The 20,409-nt window shown below is 37.9% G+C and overlaps 1 protein-coding gene across 1 annotated transcript in view; it reads right to left on the bottom strand.

The window, feature by feature from the left end:
• The window catches only part of LOC139962545 (xaa-Pro aminopeptidase 1-like), a 39,818-nt gene that overhangs the window by 5,787 nt on the left and 13,622 nt on the right, over window positions 1–20,409 (bottom strand). Inside the window, exons 3-21 of the mRNA XM_071962634.1 lie at window positions 18,191–18,301; window positions 17,402–17,465; window positions 16,377–16,502; window positions 13,773–13,898; window positions 13,183–13,353; window positions 12,449–12,574; window positions 11,968–12,049; window positions 11,016–11,107; window positions 10,067–10,191; window positions 9,386–9,472; window positions 8,463–8,528; window positions 7,219–7,298; window positions 6,137–6,217; window positions 5,677–5,748; window positions 4,287–4,350; window positions 3,680–3,749; window positions 2,541–2,645; window positions 1,428–1,499; window positions 699–787 (exon numbers count right to left, since the gene is read on the bottom strand). Of these exons, the coding sequence (XP_071818735.1) occupies window positions 699–787; window positions 1,428–1,499; window positions 2,541–2,645; window positions 3,680–3,749; window positions 4,287–4,350; window positions 5,677–5,748; window positions 6,137–6,217; window positions 7,219–7,298; window positions 8,463–8,528; window positions 9,386–9,472; window positions 10,067–10,191; window positions 11,016–11,107; window positions 11,968–12,049; window positions 12,449–12,574; window positions 13,183–13,353; window positions 13,773–13,898; window positions 16,377–16,502; window positions 17,402–17,465; window positions 18,191–18,301 (1,809 nt within the window). The remainder of the gene's footprint in view (window positions 1–698; window positions 788–1,427; window positions 1,500–2,540; window positions 2,646–3,679; window positions 3,750–4,286; window positions 4,351–5,676; window positions 5,749–6,136; window positions 6,218–7,218; window positions 7,299–8,462; window positions 8,529–9,385; window positions 9,473–10,066; window positions 10,192–11,015; window positions 11,108–11,967; window positions 12,050–12,448; window positions 12,575–13,182; window positions 13,354–13,772; window positions 13,899–16,376; window positions 16,503–17,401; window positions 17,466–18,190; window positions 18,302–20,409) is intronic.

Here is a 20,409-nt window from a genome sequence, read left to right as displayed (position 1 = left end):
AGCGGGGGGGGGGGGGGGGAGGTGACTGGTGGGGTGTTGGGGGGAGAGATTTTGAAGGCAATGGGATAGTGGTGGCATACATTATAGACAAGAAATAGCAGAGAGTGTCCACATTTTGCTGACTACTTTTCAAGTTCAAGCTATTCTGGTGTTATCTTTAAACACTTTACAAAGACTGTGGTAAATCTCTTTTTCTTGTCTGCCAATTTGAACACTGAACTAACCAACAGGCCATATCTTCAGCTAACTTTCTTGGTGGGGGTATGGAAGTGAACAATATGGAAGGGGAAGGGGGGGGTGGAACGTACACTAAGATTTTCCATGCCTATATCACTGAAGTTTTGTTTATTGACATCATAAGCCATATTAAGTGTCATGCATAAAACTGGCAAAAACTGTAAAAGCAAAATTAATATCTTGCAGGAAATAAGTTTATGTCGCACCCATGTGATGCCAGTCAAGCTTTTAAATTTAAATAAAATTGTAAGCTGAGCATTTTCTTATGACATGTTTAAAGGGAATAATTCTCATAGAGTTTTATATTATCTAATCAACTTAAAATGCCCCAGTTATTAAAAATGCCCCAGTTATAGTCAAAAGGTATTTATCACGTTTGGTCTCAACTAGTGGTCATTTCACAGTTTTGTTAATGTATAAATTTTAAACAGGATACCGGACACTACCGTATAAATACTCACCTCTGTCTGGGATCTTTTCACGTACATCACATTCTCAATCCTAAGTCCAAACTCTTCCCCCTCCTCTTCGTCATCGTAAAATCCTGGCTCTGAGAAATGGAAGGTAAACATTAAAATTAAAACTTTGACAACATTTTAAGTAAAATTCTTGTATGTAATATTCTCTAAGCATATTCTCTAGCAAAAAATGAAAATTAAACTAAATATTAGAGATTACCAAGTTTTCCCATACACACAAAGTTTGGCAAGCTATAGCAACTTATTTAAAGCCAGAACAGTGACCATTTCAATCGGAGTATAACATGTCTTAAACCTAGCCTCCTACTTTTCACATAGCATATGTGTTAGGCTACGATACACACGTAATACAAACACCAGGTAATGCCGTATTCATCCCAAATTAACAGTAGCTGTATGTCAATTAACCATGTTAAAACCCCCTTCCCCACCGTACCTCACCCCTCCCCCACCCCCAAACCAGAAAATGAATACATAAATAAGACAAGAAAGATAGAGAGAAAAAAAGGTCTTTTGTGTCAATGCACCTTATTATAATCACCAGTTAGGCATAAATATAAAGGTATATATTTTTCAGAAAGAATGCATTTTCTTCACATGTATCCATCACGGACAAGAATATTTCCTAGGACAATTTGCGAGCAGGGGATGTGGATAATTGGTGTTGGATGATAAGTTAAAATATAATAAAATATTTTCTATCATTCATACCATTAGTAAAGAACATTCCTTCCACTATGGGCTGCTCAGCTTCAAAGTACCCAAGACCTATCCTCGCCGGACCTGGAAGGAAAGACAGAAAAAAAAAAACTTGTGAGGTGAATCAAAATAAAGAGGAAGAACAAATTTGATACAAAGCATGACGTAACTAACAATAAAAACAAGAAAAAAACTGCAACAATTTGATTTTTTTTAATTAAGAATGTTGGACGTAAAATGCAATTGTATACAACCTAGCTCTGTGCATTACAATACAATTTGAAGGATCCCGTTTGGGTTTCATCACTACCACATTCCAATCCCCCCTCTGCCCCCTCCCCCTCCTCCCCCCCTAAACTACACTAACTCTATGATGTGTATCTTTGTATCCAAAAGCTATGAAGAGCTGCCGATTATCCGTAGCACTAGAACTATGAAGAGGACTTCAGCCCGAATCTTACGTGCAAAGAGTAGGCTTGGTTTTAATGGGTACACTTGCTGTGGGAGTAGAATCGGTCTACGTACCTCAATCATGTTCTTGGAAAACCGGAAAAGGGTGGGAACCTAATCTCTCCCTAATACACCCCCTACATCGAAAAAGATACCCTAAACGGGCTGATCCAATTCCTCAATAAAACACCAAGAGGGATTTAGAATACTATCCATCCTATAAATTTTCACACAGATCATTTTCCGCAGGGAGAGAGAAAATGTTCGAGGCAACTTTGGAGTGGTGGGATGAGAAGTGAACTCATCAACACTGGTGGGGGATTGGTTCTTGAGGGTGTACATTATTAGAACGAATACCAGCTCACTTTTAGGCTAGTGGAGTGCTGAGGTTTTGAGGGGACAGATAGGCAAGACAAACAAAGTAAATGTATGTTTGTTTGTTTTTTAAAGTTGATGTTCTGATATAAATTATGCAACACACAATTTTTTTTTAAGGTAACAGTGTCCTACTATGTGTTAGTTAACATTAGGCCCAAGGGCCCCCTATAGTAATGGTAACACTACTAGCCATATGTCAAACTATAATATATCATGATGAAATGTCCGGCTGAAAAAATGTCAAAATTTTGAAAAAAAAAGTAGATTATAAGATAATGATCCATCCTTTTACTTTACCTTCTTGTGCAAAGAGAAAGTGGCCTACACCGTGGCCTGTGACGTGCCTATAGTCAAAGCCGTTACTCCAAAGTGGTTGCCTAGCGATGCCGTCAAGTTCACGACCTGACAAACAAGGAATAGCGATACAGAAATTGAAGGGGGAGGGGGGTGTAAACATTTAATGAATGAAAAACAAAATAGACATTACTTTATCATAAACTCTCATTCAACTATGTTAATTATGGAACCAAGTCTAATGCAGAAAATTAGCACGCATCCTCACAGACAGACATACAGATAGACAGACAGACAGACAGACAGACAGACAGACAGACAGACAAAAAAGCAAACATACCCCTGGTTTTACAATAAAGTTAAATACATGAACTTATTTCTACCACGGGGAGCTTTCAAATCCGAGGGCTGGAAGGAGGGACATGATGGTACCATAGATAGAGATTGTAAATGAAGCAGTCAAAGTTAATATTTTGTAGGATCAGTAGTGTAACTTTATGACCTATTCAGTCAGCCCAAGTCATCTTACATTGTTAACACTGATACAAAGCCTACGGTCATATGATCACAGTGAGAAACTTCTGTTCCCATGGGGGCTTATCATACGTGTGCAGTTCCCACGGGGTACGTGCAATTCTATTCTCATCCATGCATACAAGTGGATTCACACAAATTATTAGAAAGTGTCCAGATTTTTAGTTACTACTAACAAACAAGTCTTGAATAAAGTATATCAAGTTTCTTTAAAGATGATTTGACTATCAGAAAGGTGAATTGTCAATAGTTACAACCCTTTAACCATTCTCATCTTACATTGAAATTCAGCACTTTAACTTCAAATCTGGTACCATTTTTTTGATAAAGGTACCCTTCAAAATCATTTTTTTTACCCCAGGAAGTGGAGGGAGAACCTTCAACAGAGATCCCCCACCCCTCCCCTTCCCCCCTCCCCCAGACCATGATAACTTGTCCTCCTTTCTACAGATACAAATATGGTACACTGTGTTACAATTAATTTCAAAAGTTCTGTCCCTTTGTAAAGAATGAAGATATTATCATTAGCACAGAAGAAAATCATGCTCTAACAGGCGCTGTTTTTAAAACTGTAATCCAGTAACTTCTCCAAGATGGAGAGTACTTACCGTATACCTGGGAACGGAACTTGGCCATCATGAGGTCAAGATGACCCATAAGAGCTAGGGTGTACGCATTCTGAAAAAGAAAAAAAAAGATTCATTCAACTGGATGGAAATTACTGCCAATTTTATCATTTCATCATATTTACAGTAGCTATCCTATTTTTATAAAAATATTCTGATTATGAAAAATCAAGTTGTAAACAGAAAGGCAGGTTTGGTAACTTTAAAGTAAGCTACTAACAAAAGCTACTTGTACAAAGGACTAGAGAATGACACCAAACATAGCTAGCTAAAATGGTCACAAAGCTTAGCCATGACATAACCGTGTTCAACTATGACATTACCATGTACAACCATGACATAACCATGTACAACCATGACATAACCATGTACAACCATGACATAACCATGTACAACCATGACATAACCATGTAGAAATTGCAACAGACAAAACAAAATTTGCAATGACTGATGCAATATTAGCTCATAAAGTCCCTGGCAACTCAAGGAAAAGAAAGTGGTAAAAACCAAAATTCATGAAACTTTGCCAGGTTTCCCATGGTCTGGTAACATGTAGATCAAAAAGAACAAAAAGCAAGTATAATCGTACCTTTATCTTCTCTGGTGGACGGTCACCGAAATAAAAACTCCTAGTGATATCTGTTGTACCTTCCCTGAAACGAAACAACAGATACTAAAGATGATTAAAAAAGCATAGACAATCATCAAACTGTAATTACTGTCTTAAAAAATTGGAATAATTACCAGTTTTCAGTATGAGGAAAATGTAATGAAAATAACGTTACATGTGGTATGCATACAATGAGTATGCTTACAATGGACAGGCTCACAAAGGGTATGCTTAAAATGGGTATGCTTACAATGGGTATGCTATCAATGTATCTTGTATGGGTATGCTTACAATGGGTATGCTAATAATGTATATTACATGTGTATGCTTACAATGGGTATGCTAACAATGAGTATGCTTACGATGGACTTGCTTACAATGGACATGCTTACAATGAGTATGCTTACAATGGGTATGCTTACAATGGGTATGCTAACAATGTATCTTGTATGGGTATGCTTACAATGGGTATGCTAACAATGTATATTACTTATGTATGCTTACAATGGGGATGCTAACAATGGGTATGCTAACAATGTATATAACATGTGTATGCTTACAACGGACATACTTACAATGAGTATGCTTAAAATGGGTATGCTTACAATGAGTGTGCTTACAATGAGTGTGCTAACTATGTATTAAGTATTATTTTTAATGCTTAAGAATGGTTATGCTCATGATGGGTACACTGTTCAAGTCTCTTGCCACACAGACACATGCTGACAGTGTTGCATTTAGTAGAAATTACATAATTATGCAAACAACATCATAGTCAGGATAAATTTTTAAGGATTTTGCATTTTTTCCTAAGACAATCCAGCTTGTACTGTTTGGTTGTCCAAATAGCAAATTTGGTTGTGTAACAGCCAATATATACCCTGTAGGAGAGATGTGTAGGTTTGGTGAGATAGAACATAGGGCCAGTATAACTTCCCTTTGGGTGGATCATAATCCTTACAACACTACTGTCGATTTATATCAGTATCTCAAATGTGAAGGAAGGTGAAACCAGTTTATCATTAAATTATTTGGGGGTGTTGGTTACAGTTCAATCTGAATTTGTTGTCAGCAACTAGTCATCCGCCCGATGACCTCTAAAGCTGACTTTCGTTGTCCGAACAGAAATCTGATGGTGGGAGGGACAGATTAAAAATTTTCCCCGAAGGTTAATCCCCCAAACTAACTGAACCACCAATTTCTTCACATCCTTTCACTTGTTACTAAAGTAAAGCTCAATTTCCATTGCTTTTGTTTGAAATAACAATTCATCTTTCTTCTTATTTTATTCTTATTCTTTTTAGTAGGCAAGTCAGGGACAGAGGGGGGAAGTAAGTGACTGTTTGAAATATTAATGACCAAAACTTACTTGTATTGAGCACCAGAGTCAAAGAGAAACATGCCATCATAATGAATAGGAATATCTGTTTCCTCGGTAACCCTGCAACACAGAAGAACAAGTTGCAATGTCGTCAATTGGCAAGAACCAGCCGAAACATTTTACCAGAGTGAAAATCTCTTTAACACAAATTATAGCTATGGCCAAATAAAAAAAAATTAACTTGTCCAATGAAGCTTGTTTAAGCCTTCATGCAGAGTAGACGACATTTCTACATATTAATTGCGATGGAAGTCAGTGACTTTTCTCTTCCTTCCCTGCCCTCCCCTTCCCCCTCCCCACCCCCACTGCCCACCTTCACCACCCCTCACTCTGTATGGTGTTAAAAATATAAGCACCATTAGTTTACTAAAGTTTTCCAATTAACCCTCCCAATCTAAGAGAGAAACAAGGAAATATAGTCAAACATTATCCTTATTAGTTGACTCACTCATAATGAAGAAGAGCTGAATGTTCCCCAAAGGCTGAAATTGTAGCAAAGCTTGGTCCGTGATAAACCTCACCCCACAAGCTGTTGACAAAAAGAAAGAAATACCAACAAGAAAATAAAGGTCACAACTTCACTGAACATTTCCTGCATGATACTCTTGTTGCCCTTTTTAGCCACATCCATTGTTTGCTTCTCGCTATTAAGATATCTTATATTAAATTAACGAACCATTAACATTAATTAATGTGATACATGGCACGACTAAATTACTATGTTAGTTTTCACTGGGAAAGTAGCGAGACAAGTTAAGGGTAAAGGGAAAGGTGTGTGGGAGGAAGAGGTGGGGGTGGGGGGGGGGGGGGTGGGGCAGGAGGGGACATACTTGACTATATTATGTTAATGACCACAAATCTATGAACACTGCAGGACATTAGGGCAGCATCTTTCATGATTCACATGCCTTTGAATAAATGAGATTCCAGCCATTTTCATGACTAAAACACATCTTATGGTTTTACAATTTCTACAGACCTAAAATGACATTATGTTAGGCTACTTATACAAATCCTAACAGCTGTAACCCTTGCTGTAAAATGAGGGGGAAATTCAAAGAGCCACAAACCCCAAACATGACATGCTGTAGCAATAACTTTATCATCTCAAAACTTGTCTAGAATTTCTCAGGCGAGTTTTCCATTATTCATTTACTGGTAGACTTATGACGTAAAGCGTAAGTCTTATATGATATAACGAGAAAGTGTTTCGAAATGAGGACTTGCACACGTTTCCTGACTAAACTTACAAACCTCATGGGACTTTCAAGACCAACTCAACTTGGATTTCACTTTCCCTACTATTTCCAGACAGGAATTTTCCAGGCCATGTGAGAACCATGATCTTTACTCACTGACAAATGACACAAACTCTGTCCGCTGAAACATTTATCATCTGAAATAAAATATTTGAATCCTCACAGGTTTGATCTGGACCAAAAAGAAAGAATTTGATCAGACTGACTATGCAAATTACAAATGCTGGAAGTTCATAAAACAAATTTTCCTGTGGACAAATGCAATCCTTACCTTTTTCGGATTTTTTCGGCTTCTTCCGCAACACTGAGTTCGCTCAGGTATTCTATATTGCCACGGTCCCTTATGTCGCGCTATAAATGAAAACAAAAACTTATATTTAGTGACCCAGTAATTTTCTCAAACACCATTTAGGTCATCAATTCACTCTATTGAGTTTGCACAGCTTGTTAGGGAGAGTGCATCAGTTGTGGGGAGACAGGTAGGTGAGGATGCAAAGCACAGGACTTGAAAAGTGATTGGATGAGAGCTTTGTCGATAAAATCTAAAAGTCCTTGGGTATTTTCCCTCATCCAGCCAACTGGATAAAGTCTGCCTGTGTTTATTAAGGGGATTGTAACAGAATCTGTGTGTTTTGATGTTTTGCTGATGTCAATTTTTTTCTTTTTTCTTGACCTTGCTATAAATGTAATTCTGTTAAACTTACAAACCACAACTTTCTCCTCATACTTTCCGATGAAATTCTCTCATTTCTGTTTTAACTATTATCCTACATATATTTTCTGGGTATCCTTATATACAGTCTTCTGGGCTTAACGTAGACGCAAACATCAGAGTACCAACATACCCACATGGTTGTAACGAAGCAGTAACAATGGACTATTGTTCTATCAGTAGACTGACAAACAATGATGACAATGATAAATTCCAGTGCTTTCACATGCAGTAGCAATGGACGATTGTTCTAGAAGTAGACTAACAAACATTGAATATGATTGACTCCAGTGTTTTCACATGCAGTAACAATGCATTATTGTTCTATCAGTAGACTCACAAACAATGATTGAATCCAGTGCATTCACATGCAGTAACAATGGACTATTGTTCTAGCCGAAGACCGACAAACAATGATGACAAAGATTGACTCCAGTGCTTTTTTATGCAGTAACAATGGACTATTGTTCTAGCAGTAGACTGACAAACAATGATGACAAAGATTGTACTCCAGTGTTTTCACATGCAGCAACAATGGACTATTGTTCTACCAGTAGACTGATAGACAAAGATGAAAATGATTGACTCCACTTTCACACGCAGTAACAATGGACTATTGTTCTGGCAGTAGAATTATGACAAACAATGATTGACTCCAGTCTTTCACACGCAGTAACAATGGACTATTGTTCTGGCAGTAGACTGACAAACAATGATTGACTCCAGTGCTTTCACATGCAGCAACAATGGACTATTGTTCTGGCAGTAGAATGATGACAAACAATAACAGTAATCCCTCTTACCGCCATGTTGTCCATTTTCTCTTGAAGCCACCCAAAGAGGTTGCAGAGAGCCACTGAATCTTTCAACTGCAGGTAAAAATAACACATATTAAGTCACATAATTACTAGAATAACTCAAGGAAAATCAGTTTATTTAGTCACAAGAATAAAACAAGTAGAATCAGTCATTTAGTTACGAGAGTAACACAATGGGAATCGGTTGACATAAATATGAGAATAACTCAAGGATAATCGGTATAAATTTAGTGACTCATCTAATGAAATATAAATATTTATAAAAATAATGAAATCAGAGACATGAATTAAAGAGCAATAAGTTCCACATAGTCGGGCCGACTGTTCAGCAATTCTATTGGTTCTCCTGAACGGACAAATAAAGCCTCTGAATGTTACCTCTCAAACTATTAATCTGGTATTTTTAATAAATTTGTAATTTCCGCCAGTCTTGAAAGAAATACCAATGGCTTTCGAAAATCCCTGCAACATCAGTACTTTAGCTTGGTTATGATTTCCTGAGTATCACATGGATATCACATGTCACAGTACACATCTCTCCCCCTCCCCCAATCCCCTCCCACCAAAGATCACCAATTCTGTTAGGTACTTTTATGGCCAAAAACGTCTGTTAAATCAATCTTTTTTAATACAGAGCGTAAGCAGAACTCTTATCAGTAAAGTGTCGGAAATATGTTTACAAAAGCCTAACAATTGCCCTTTTCTTTTCTTTCGTTCCCCTTCTTCACATTTTGGTGAGCGTAAAGTCTAATCTAACCAGATCACAAACCTTATACACGAGGAGATGTTTCCTTGCTCAATGAACGTAAAGGTGAAAACTCTTGTAAAAGCTGCATAGCCATAACTGACTACTCATGCTTTCAAAACCCAGTGCAAGAGCCCCCCCCCCACCCCCTCCTCAAACTTACGTGAGCACTACGCATGCCAAGTATCTCTACATCGTTCTTCTGTGCTTTCATCAACAGTATCGGTGAGGGTTCCTCAATCCGGTTTATCTAAACAGGAGAGGTAAAATTAATCAAAATTTAGTATTCTCTCTTTATTTCGGCAAGATGATCATACAAAAAATACGTAGAAGATAGTACAGAAGCATCAAAATGTTGAAGTATACATACAGTCATCACAAGAACAATCTTATTTACAATGTAATTATCACTGCGGGGGAGACCTGGCAGAAGCAATGCTTATATAAATTCCAGGCCACCCTCTATACTTAATTAATTGATTTACTTATTACTAAACTTTAACGTATATAAATCCCACCCACCCCAATAGAAGAAGAAGAAGAAGGGAGAAAAAAAAAAAAAAATTAAAGCCTCTCGTCTCAGTCAGAGTCAATACAAAAAACTGATGACCATCTTTCTCACCTACCAAAAGTATTCAGGACTTTGTAATGTTGTTCATATTAATTGAGAATTTACATTATTTCTTCCCAGACTTATCCATCAGACGTCAACGTGGATGGAAATTAGCGAGGGCCAGGAACCAAACTGCCTCCACCCCCCCCCCCACCTCACCACCAACCAAAAAAAAAACACAGATCCAAATCTATCCCAGGATTTATGAAAGATGAAACCGAACCGACTTACATCCCTGACCCTGTCGTAAATTGCAAAACTGGTTTCGTCGCTGTGCCAAATTGTTCTTGAACCTCTTCCAAAGGCGGTCATGTCATCCAGAAAGTCCTCGTACCCTCGTAGAGATATGCAGCTTGCTGTGTAGGAAGACCAAGGAACATTTATTTCCCCCTTTCCTTCTTCTTTCTGCCGTTTCATTTATTCACAATACATGGTGCAGAGTTTGTAGACATTCTGTAATGAATGTTTCTATATGCTTCATAAATAAATATGCAAACTTACTATATTTGTACAGAATTTTAAAGAGTGATTCTATCAAAGAAAATACGGGCTGGTGCTTTTTTTTCTTTCCCGACGAACAGTAGTACTGTCATGCTACAATAGTTTTTGTCTTTTATTTCAAAATATCCAGAGGTGACAACATTTCAGGGATTTGAAGCACATTGGTATTTGACAATTTGAAAGCTTTGTGAAGATTATGTTGATAATGGCTTGGTAAGAAATGTGGTTAGATTATAAATAGTATATTTAGTATTTCCCCAGGTAAAGGTTTAAACCACATCTATCATTATTATTAATTTATCCTGATACAACATTGTACTGGCAATCTGATATCTGATATCCATCTGTCCGTCCGTTCGCCCGTCCGTCTAGTCAACAATTAAATATAAAAAAATTGGTTCCTATTCAAATAAAGATCGCTTATGATCAAACAGTTCGGCAATCCTTTCATAACAGCCATGGAAAACCTTATTTTGATTTGGATGGCCTGATTGGACACCCCTTAATGTCAATTTTAAAGAAAGTATTTCGGAAAACTCCTCACAATTTATATCACGTGAAGAAGTAGCTTCGCTCTGTCTTCCCTTACTCTGTCCAACTCCAGTAAATTAAACTCCTCTTTTTTTCTGTTATGCTACAAAACAGAAAGGTGAAATGAGAAAGTTTCGAAATTACTTACAGCCCCCCGAGCTACAGCCTAAGCCTAAGTGTTCGTAAACGTCCGGGTATCGGGTCCTATCGGTCCTTCTCGTTCCATCCCACATGTACAACCTGTCAAGAAAAACAAGGAAATATCATTTGAAATTATTTATGAGCAATACCATGAAGAGCTACTGTCATGATGGGCTCTCGACTACTTCAACAGAGGGGACTGTCATATTTGGTTTGAATGTCCATGATCTGTTCTGTTTAAAGTGATACCCCAATTAAAGTAACATGAGTGCGTGAAAAAAATGCTCACAAAAATGCGAAAAACGTCCCATGAACTTGCACACTGACACGCTGGGGTGATCGACTAGTTCATGGTTCCATTTAACAACAGTATCTTGGTATGGAAAAGCATACTCTAGAAATCACAAAGTTAAGGCGCTTGAAACAGTTACTTTGACTTGAAACTTCCAAAATATGTTTCAAAAGACCTCTTCTTTAATAAATTACGAATGAAATTGTCTAAACTAATCGTGATCAACTCATGGTACCACTATGATCTGCAGTCTTATTCTGCGGTATATAAAGTTTTCACGAACGTAGATAGGACCCAACCAGTACAGCACACTCTCTAGTCTTTGGGCATGACTGGAGAATGCCATTAAAATTGCACTGTTGACTATTAAGAGAATGGAGGTGGGGGGGGGTGGAAATGAAAAGTTCCTACTTCCTAGTTGACAGGCAGGGAACAGCTATTTGATACCTTCATTTTACTAATACTCTCAGCTTTCATATTCATGTACATGTTAACGATCGTTAATATACCACAGGAGTATTTATTAATTACTGGATTAATTATCTTATGCAAATTGCAATATCCATAACGATTACATACGATAGACAAGACTGGATGTGAAGACCTTCCAAAAAAAAACATGAAAATATTACTACGACTTCAGAGAAAAAAAAAAAAAATGTCCAACCTGATGTCATTATTCGTGATGATGCAGTACGAAATAAAGACTGGATTGAAAGGAATGTCCTCCCCTCTGAGATTAAATAACCCTAGCAAGAAGAAAAAAGTCAGAAATTAAAAAAAATATATAAGAAGAATTTCAAATTAAACAAGTACATTGGTGGGGTATGTTTTACATATTAAAGACATCAAGAAAACCACATATATACATTATTACCAAAAGCGAACTTAAATTACTTTTATAAAAACAGAAAACAATGAATTAAAACTCCACATGTAATATATAGGTTCACTCGTACCGGCAGTGGCCAGTTTTTCAGGATGGGCCAATTTTAAAAGGTTCCTTGGTTACTATTTTTTTAAACAAGGAACAGTGTAGGTGCTTTTGTTGTGAGGACACAGGAAATGCTGATACCCATATTAACATACCTTCTAGCCCCGCCCCCCACCCCCGAAAAGAAAAAAAAAGAGATTAATGCCGAACTTACAGGCTATCTCATCGAGTTTGTGGATGACAAGCACTTGAGCCTTCCTCTCGTTCATAATCTGTCGGACGGTGTATTCAAAATCCTCGTTGGGGTCATCATAAAATATCTTGCTCTGCCAATTTCGTCCTAATGGAATAGTCAAATGAAGCAACTTTGAGCCTTAGCCTTTTTTTTCCTCAAAAGTACACAATAAATGTTTCTGCTTAATACTAATCAAACCTACAGTACAAAATATTTCCTGAAAGGTAATGAGGGCGGTACTGAAGAACTCAACATGCATAGACCCTGGATGTGTGACCTGATTAATTCACTTTGGCTTCGGTTTTGAGTAAAATATACTGCCGCATTGGACGAATCTAACTGTAATACTAATTAGCGACTTTGCAATCCCTGTCATAGTCAATGTCGACTTTGCAATCCGCAGTCCCCATCACAATTTCTCAAGATTGGCAAGAGTGACTCCATAGTGTTCCCTTTTCAGAATCCGAAAATACAATAGACCCAAAACTCGCAAAAATCTACCTTTAAAACAATAAAACAGAACAGAGGACACTACATACAGAGGACATGAGACAGTAACAAAGGGGTATTAATCCATAATAAGGGGGGGGGGGTAGGAATACAAAACCTTCTGAGACCTTCCAGGAGAAAAACTAACCATACTGCAAATGCACCAGTCCCCCCCCCTCCCTGCCCTTTGGCTGTTTCCAATCCTACTTCCTGTGCATTCTTACCTGTATAGACATCTTCCAGTACAATGAGTTCCTCTCCAGGGTACTCTGGGAGATTTTCCTCTCCACCAACCAGCTCTTCCCAAACGATATCGATGAGATTCCTCTCCAAGGCAACGAGCCTGATATCTCTGGGTGAGTCGATGAATGTTTCGTTCCACTCAAAGTATGTTACTGTAAAACAAAACAATATCAAAAACATTGAACATTATTATCAAAGCCAAAATGTGCAGTTAGACATTTGAATTAAGTCTTTGGTACCATGGGGTACCTACTGATATACATTACGGAGCGTTGGGTCAGAGCCTACCCTTCCAACCATTGGGTAGCTGTGCATGCCTACCATGGGGTACTTACTGATATCCAGGAGGGTTGGGTCAAAGCCCACCCCAACACCCATTGGGTTGCTGTGCAGGCCTACCATGGGGTACTTACTGATATCCAGGAGTATTGGATCAAAGCCCACCCTAGCACCCATCGGGGTTGCTGTGCAGGCCTACCATGGGGTACTTACTGATATCCAGGAGTATTAGATCAAAGCCCACCCTTCCACCCATCGGGGTTGCTGTGCAGGCCTACCATGGGGTACTTACTGATATCCAGGAGGGTTGGATCAAAGCCCACCCTAGCATTATCCGGTAGCTGTGCATGCCTATCGTCTGACTCATCGTAGGTATCACCTGTTAACCAGTCATCCGGTTCTAAAACATTTTCTTCCCCTGAAAACAGATACAGAAAACCAAACCAGAATGCAAAATGCATTGAGGTTTCGATGACTTCAATGCACTAGACTTCTGCTTGTTACTATAACCAGAACTAGCTGTTACAATAACACTATGGCATGCTAACACAGGTCAGTCTGTACGTGGTTATACACACCTCCATTAGAAACAGTAGGGTTCTTTGTACTCAATGTTATGAATCAGCACACCAAGTATTACAAACCAAACCAAATCTCTAATAACTTCGCACATTAAGGTTGCAGAGGAGTCCACTTATGGACAATTTAGATTGGAATATGCCCACAAAACTTCAAAGAATCAACTTGAAAGAAGCTAATACAGGTCACTGGAGGTCAACCTGAGGTCAAAGGTCACCCAAATGCAGGTCTACTATTGTATTACAATAGCTTAACTCCCAACCTTAATGGACATTTGGTTCTCAAGTTATTGCAAAAATACTAGTTTTTGACCCCTGATTGACCTTTGTTGACATTGGATCACATGACTGTTATGTTTTGAAACAATCCCTTACCCCATTCACAACTAGTCCCAAAATATCAACCTTGTCACACCCTGTCAATGGTAGTTTCACAAGTTATTGAGAAAAACTAGGCCAACATTACAGCCAACTCCATGGAGTGAAAGCAAATCTCAAGTTCACAGGTGCTTGACCTAGTTTCTCCTTGGCAGCTGGCCAAGAAATGTTTTGAAATTCGTGGTACCTGTGCAACTTACATCCAACCAGAACTACCAATGATCTACAAATATTTTCTAGAGAAGGCATGCTTCGCCATTCAAGTGCACTATTCCATCGAAATCACATCAACTCTTTAGCAAAATATCCATACGGATGAGTCACAAGTGTTGAAGTAGCTCTAGCACTTTTATATATCTATGGTCTGCAAGCAAGCCTTGGAAGACACTGTACATGTATGTAGATATGTACATAGCAATTCAGGACTTCTAGCGACACACTTAAGTCAATGGGGATATTGTCGCGAGTTCAGATTCAAATCTACGGATGCCCGTAAGATCATTTTCAATTGTCAGTAGGCTCTCCTATTCTTATGAGGCGAATCGCCCATGTCATATACTTATAGGCTGGACGATGGGAGATACCGTATATTATGAAAAGGTTTTTACAAGTTGACCCCTGGTGACCCTAAATGACCTTCGATATCCACCAAAAACGATAGGCTTTTTGTACTTAATGTGGTCAACCTACATACCAGAAATGAAATCAATCCAAGCTTTGCTTCTTGAGATATCATGTTTACAAGCTTTTCACTATTTGACCCCTGGTGACCCCAAGTGACCTTTGACCTACACCAAAAACAATAGGCTTCTTGTACTCAATAAGATACTCCTATGTACCAAATATGAGAACTGTCCAAGCTTCCCTTCTTGAGATATCGTGTTTACAAGCTGGGCGTCACAAACGCACACACACACACACACATACACACACGCATGATTGCAAAGGTTACGATTATCATCGAAACCAAAAAACTAAATCAAGCCAATCTTGACAAAAATCCTCCCCATTGTGTCATCCCTGTGTCATAGCAAATATTACTTTAAAACTGGAAACTGAATTTTTGATTCAGTTCTTTTTCAGTAATGCTCTGCCATGCTTTAGTATTCATACAATGCTATCTTTGTATGCTTTGGTAAAACAATTCAAGTAACAAATGCAATACTCCTTTTAAGGATTAACTTTTTAAGGATTGCAAATGGTTCAAATGGTAAATTAATTATTACTACTTCAGAACTCAACAAGAAGAGTTGCCATGATTTTTCTTATCAGGAGGGGATTAATAACTGAAGATCATTCGTACTTCTAGAAATGACAAATACAAAGGTTAATTTATTACTAGACATGTACTACATGGCACCATCATTTTCAACAAGTTCTAAAGTTCACGTTATGTAAATAATGTGATGATATCATATATCCACACTTATCACTGAAGGTATTTGCTTCTTCCACCTACTCAGCAGACAATATTCTCGTTCACAAATCCATCATTTTTGATGGTATTGTATTAAGCAAACAAAAAAATTCTGGAAAAATGTTTTGTTTTGCATAAGAGCAAATAAATTGTTAAACATCGTTTATTAGGCTTTATATACAGCATACATATATATACAGCATATATACCACATATATATATAGTTTCATACTGTTTGTATATAAAACCTAACCAAGGTTCTTTAACGGTCGTTATAATTTACCTAAATAGGTGGGTGCTGTTACAGTACCGCCTATTAAACTGAGGCGCTGACATGATCATCGTTATTTACCAACATTACACGTATTGTACAGGCTAATTATATCTTGTAAAACATATGACAGATCCTAACACCTCCCTACAACTTAGGCTAAATTTATTGATAACACACATAACGAGAGTAAGGAAGAGAGGCCCACAAAGACTACACATCTGATGTCATTCTTTAATCGATTTAAATTACCTATTTCCATCGATAACCAGTTGCAATCCAGTTCTTGTCTTGCCTGGATGAAATACCTGGGATCCACCCACACGGCTGCTTTGTTTCTTGAGGTGTATTGTCTGTTACGGGTAACAATGGCTAAACCTGTCAACAACAACAACAATAACAATAACAACAACAAAAAAGGGAACAAAGTACATTCTGTTAAAACAAATCAACTCTCTGAAACCCAAAATGGAGCAATATGAAAGAAGGAGTTTTTCACCTTGATAGAAATTTTGACTGTACAGAAGAAAAATAGTTGCTACTGATGAAAAGTATACTGTTACAGCTCTGTTATCAGAGAGAACTTGTCACTTGGTCATACTGTAAGCATTTACATATATAACCATTGGTATTATTTGCCCATATTCCCCCCCCCCCACCCCCAACCCGGCCCCCATCCAAACATGTCAGTATTGCCCTCCCCACCCTCCTTCCCCACCCCGAAATATTGTAGAATACTGGTCACTCTTGGTCATACTACAACAAAAATTAACTGCTTACACTTATGCAATTGCCCACAATGAGATGCCTCCCGCCCCCCTCCCCAACCCCCCCTTCCTCCAATCCTGCTAGAGAAGCAAATAATGGTCAGCACTCTTGGTCAAACTTCAAACCAACCGTCTAATTTAGCTCCGATGCAATTGCCAAAACTGAGACAATTCCGAAGTTTGGTAACAATTTTTTGAAAAGGTCAAAAGCTCTCCAAAAATGACTTTTAAAAACTGTTGTCAATTTAGGATGCTAAACTTGTGGATGCAATCTTGTCGGCAATGAATTGGATTTTGTGCGGTGGTATTACGGGTTCAATCGTAAAATGGAATAGACGATGTTTGCGATGCCTGTTTGCATTCAAGCTAGGCATTAAGCTACTCCAGAGAGACACGCAGACTGTATGTTACAAAAACTGCATACAGTGCATGGATGTAGAAAACCCTCATCAACACTCTAGACGATATAATTCTTGATCGAAAACCAAACGCATTTCAATCCATAATTACCAGAAGTTCCAGAAAAGCCCGACATGAACTTCCTCCGTTGGTCTCGGTCTGCAAGGTACTCGCTCTAAAATAGTTCAAAGAAAAACAACTGAAGTAACACAAATACTCATGTGAGATGTACAGTAGGCATGGTTTAATAAGGTACAGTATCACAAAGACTGATTTGTGAAGAAAAACACTGTGTGAGATCTCACTCAATGGGATGAATTCCCCCACCACCAAATAGAAAATAGAGGGCGCTGTCATGACAGTCCTCACCAATAGCTACGGTGCTTCTGCGAAGGTTTACGAGCAGTTGCTATGAGTTTTCGTAGAATCGACAATTGAATCCCAGCAATAGCATGGCGATACCACAAGTTGATCACTATTACTGTATAGAAGTCTATTAAAATCTATTGAATTATTGAAGATATCTTCTGAAACGTGTCCGAAGCTTAGCGTCAAACTAGACTGATTAAATCTCTCTCTGCTTTGAGTTTTCTTAAGATATAAAAAAATGGAAAAAAAGGTTTAAAAAATTCGTTTAGGCAAAACTACACAAATGAAACCTTGACCAGAAAACAGTTATGAAGCAGCCTCGGGAAACTTAAAGATCTTGACGTACAGTCTCAGTAACAATCAAATGAATTTTTCAAAGCTGAAAAAATTTGCTATGATCTCCTGCAATTTTCAATGAATATCAACGGCAGGTTCTAGCTAATACCCTGAGAAAGTTTCCGAAAAACTCCCTCGAAACATAATTCCCAGCCCTGGCCCTGCCGTTTGTTGGAAAAAACATCAAAATCTCACCTGATGAGCGTCTGAGGAAGGGATGACGTATGCGTCTATGTCCTTCAGTCTCATCTCTTCTCTAAGCTTTTCCAATACATTGTCTGTTGGTACCACAGTGTCTGGTTCATACTGATCAGAGAAAGAAGATATAATATTATAGTAGTGGTAGTAGTACATTGTCTGTTGGTACCACAGTGTCTGGTTCATACTGATCAGAGAAAGAAGATATAATATTATAGTAGTGGTAGTAGTACATTGTCTGTTGGTACCACAGTGTCTGGTTCATACTGATCAGAGAAAGAAGATATAATATTATAGTAATGGTAGTAGTACATTGTCTGTTGGTACCACAGTGTCTGGTTCATACTGACCAGAGAAAGAAGATATAATATTATAGTTGTGGTAGTAGTACATTGTCTGTTGGTACCACAGTGTCTGGTTCATACTGACCACAGAAAGAAGATATAATTATAGTAGTGGTAGTAGTACAGTACATTGTCTGTTGGTACCACAGTGTCTGGTTCATACTGACCAGAGAAAGAAGATATAATATTATAGTTGTGGTAGTAGTACATTGTCTGTTGGTACCACAGTGTCTGGTTCATACTGACCACAGAAAGAAGATATAATTATAGTAGTGGTAGTAGTACAGTACATTGTCTGTTGGTACCACAGTGTCTGGTTCATACTGACCAGAGAAAGAAGATATAATATTATAGTTGTGGTAGTAGTACATTGTCTGTTGGTATCACAGTGTCTGGTTCATACTGATCAGAGAAAGAAGATATAATATTATAGTTGTGGTAGTAGTACATTGTCTGTTGGTACCACAGTGTCTGGTTCATACTGATCAGAGAAAGAAGATATAATATTATAGTTGTGGTAGTAGTACATTGTCTGTTGGTACCACAGTGTCTGGTTCATACTGATCAGAGAAAGAAGATATAATATTATAGTTGTGGTAGTAGTACATTGTCTGTTGGTACCACAGTGTCTGGTTCATACTGATCAGAGAAAGAAGATATAATATTATAGTTGTGGTAGTAGTACATTGTCTGTTGGTACCACAGTGTCTGGTTCATACTGATCAGAGAAAGAAGATATAATATTATAGTTGTGGTAGTAGTACATTGTCTGTTGGTACCACAGTGTCTGGTTCATACTGACCACAGAAAGAAGATATAATTATAGTAGTGGTAGTAGTACAGTACATTGTCTGTTGGTACCACAGTGTCTGGTTCATACTGACCAGAGAAAGAAGATATAATATTATAGTTGTGGTAGTAGTACATTGTCTGTTGGTATCACAGTGTCTGGTTCATACTGATCAGAGAAAGAAGATATAATATTATAGTTGTGGTAGTAGTACATTGTCTGTTGGTACCACAGTGTCTGGTTCATACTGATCAGAGAAAGAAGATATAATATTATAGTTGTGGTAGTAGTACATTGTCTGTTGGTACCACAGTGTCTGGTTCATACTGATCAGAGAAAGAAGATATAATATTATAGTTGTGGTAGTAGTACATTGTCTGTTGGTACCACAGTGTCTGGTTCATACTGATCAGAGAAAGAAGATATAATATTATAGTTGTGGTAGTAGTACATTGTCTGTTGGTATCACAGTGTCTGGTTCATACTGATCAGAGAAAGAAGATATAATATTATAGTTGTGGTAGTAGTACATTGTCTGTTGGTACCACAGTGTCTGGTTCATACTGACAAGAGAAAGAAGATATAATATTATAGTAATGGTAGTAGTACATTGTCTGTTGGTACCACAGTGTCTGGTTCATACTGATCAGAGAAAGAAGATATAATATTATAGTAATGGTAGTAGTACATTGTCTGTTGGTACCACAGTGTCTGGTTCATACTGATCAGAGAAAGAAGATATAATATTATAGTTGTGGTAGTAGTACATTGTCTGTTGGTACCACAGTGTCTGGTTCATACTGATCAGAGAAAGAAGACAATATTATTAGTTGTGGTAGTAGTACATTGTCTGTTGGTACCACAGTGTCTGGTTCATACTGATCAGAGAAAGAAGATATAATATTATAGTAATGGTAGTAGTACATTGTCTGTTAGTACCACAGTGTCTGGTTCATACTGACCAGAGAAAGAAGACAATATTATTAGTTGTGGTAGTAGTACATTGTCTGTTGGTACCACAGTGTCTGGTTCATACTGATCAGAGAAAGAAGATATAATATTATAGTAATGGTAGTAGTACA

The sequence above is a fragment of the Apostichopus japonicus genome, chromosome 21, assembly GCF_037975245.1.
Source record: "Apostichopus japonicus isolate 1M-3 chromosome 21, ASM3797524v1, whole genome shotgun sequence".
NCBI classification, from domain to species: domain Eukaryota; kingdom Metazoa; phylum Echinodermata; class Holothuroidea; order Aspidochirotida; family Stichopodidae; genus Apostichopus; species Apostichopus japonicus.
Note: the sequence above shows the minus strand (reverse complement) of the source record. Positions and strands in the feature narration are given on the sequence as shown.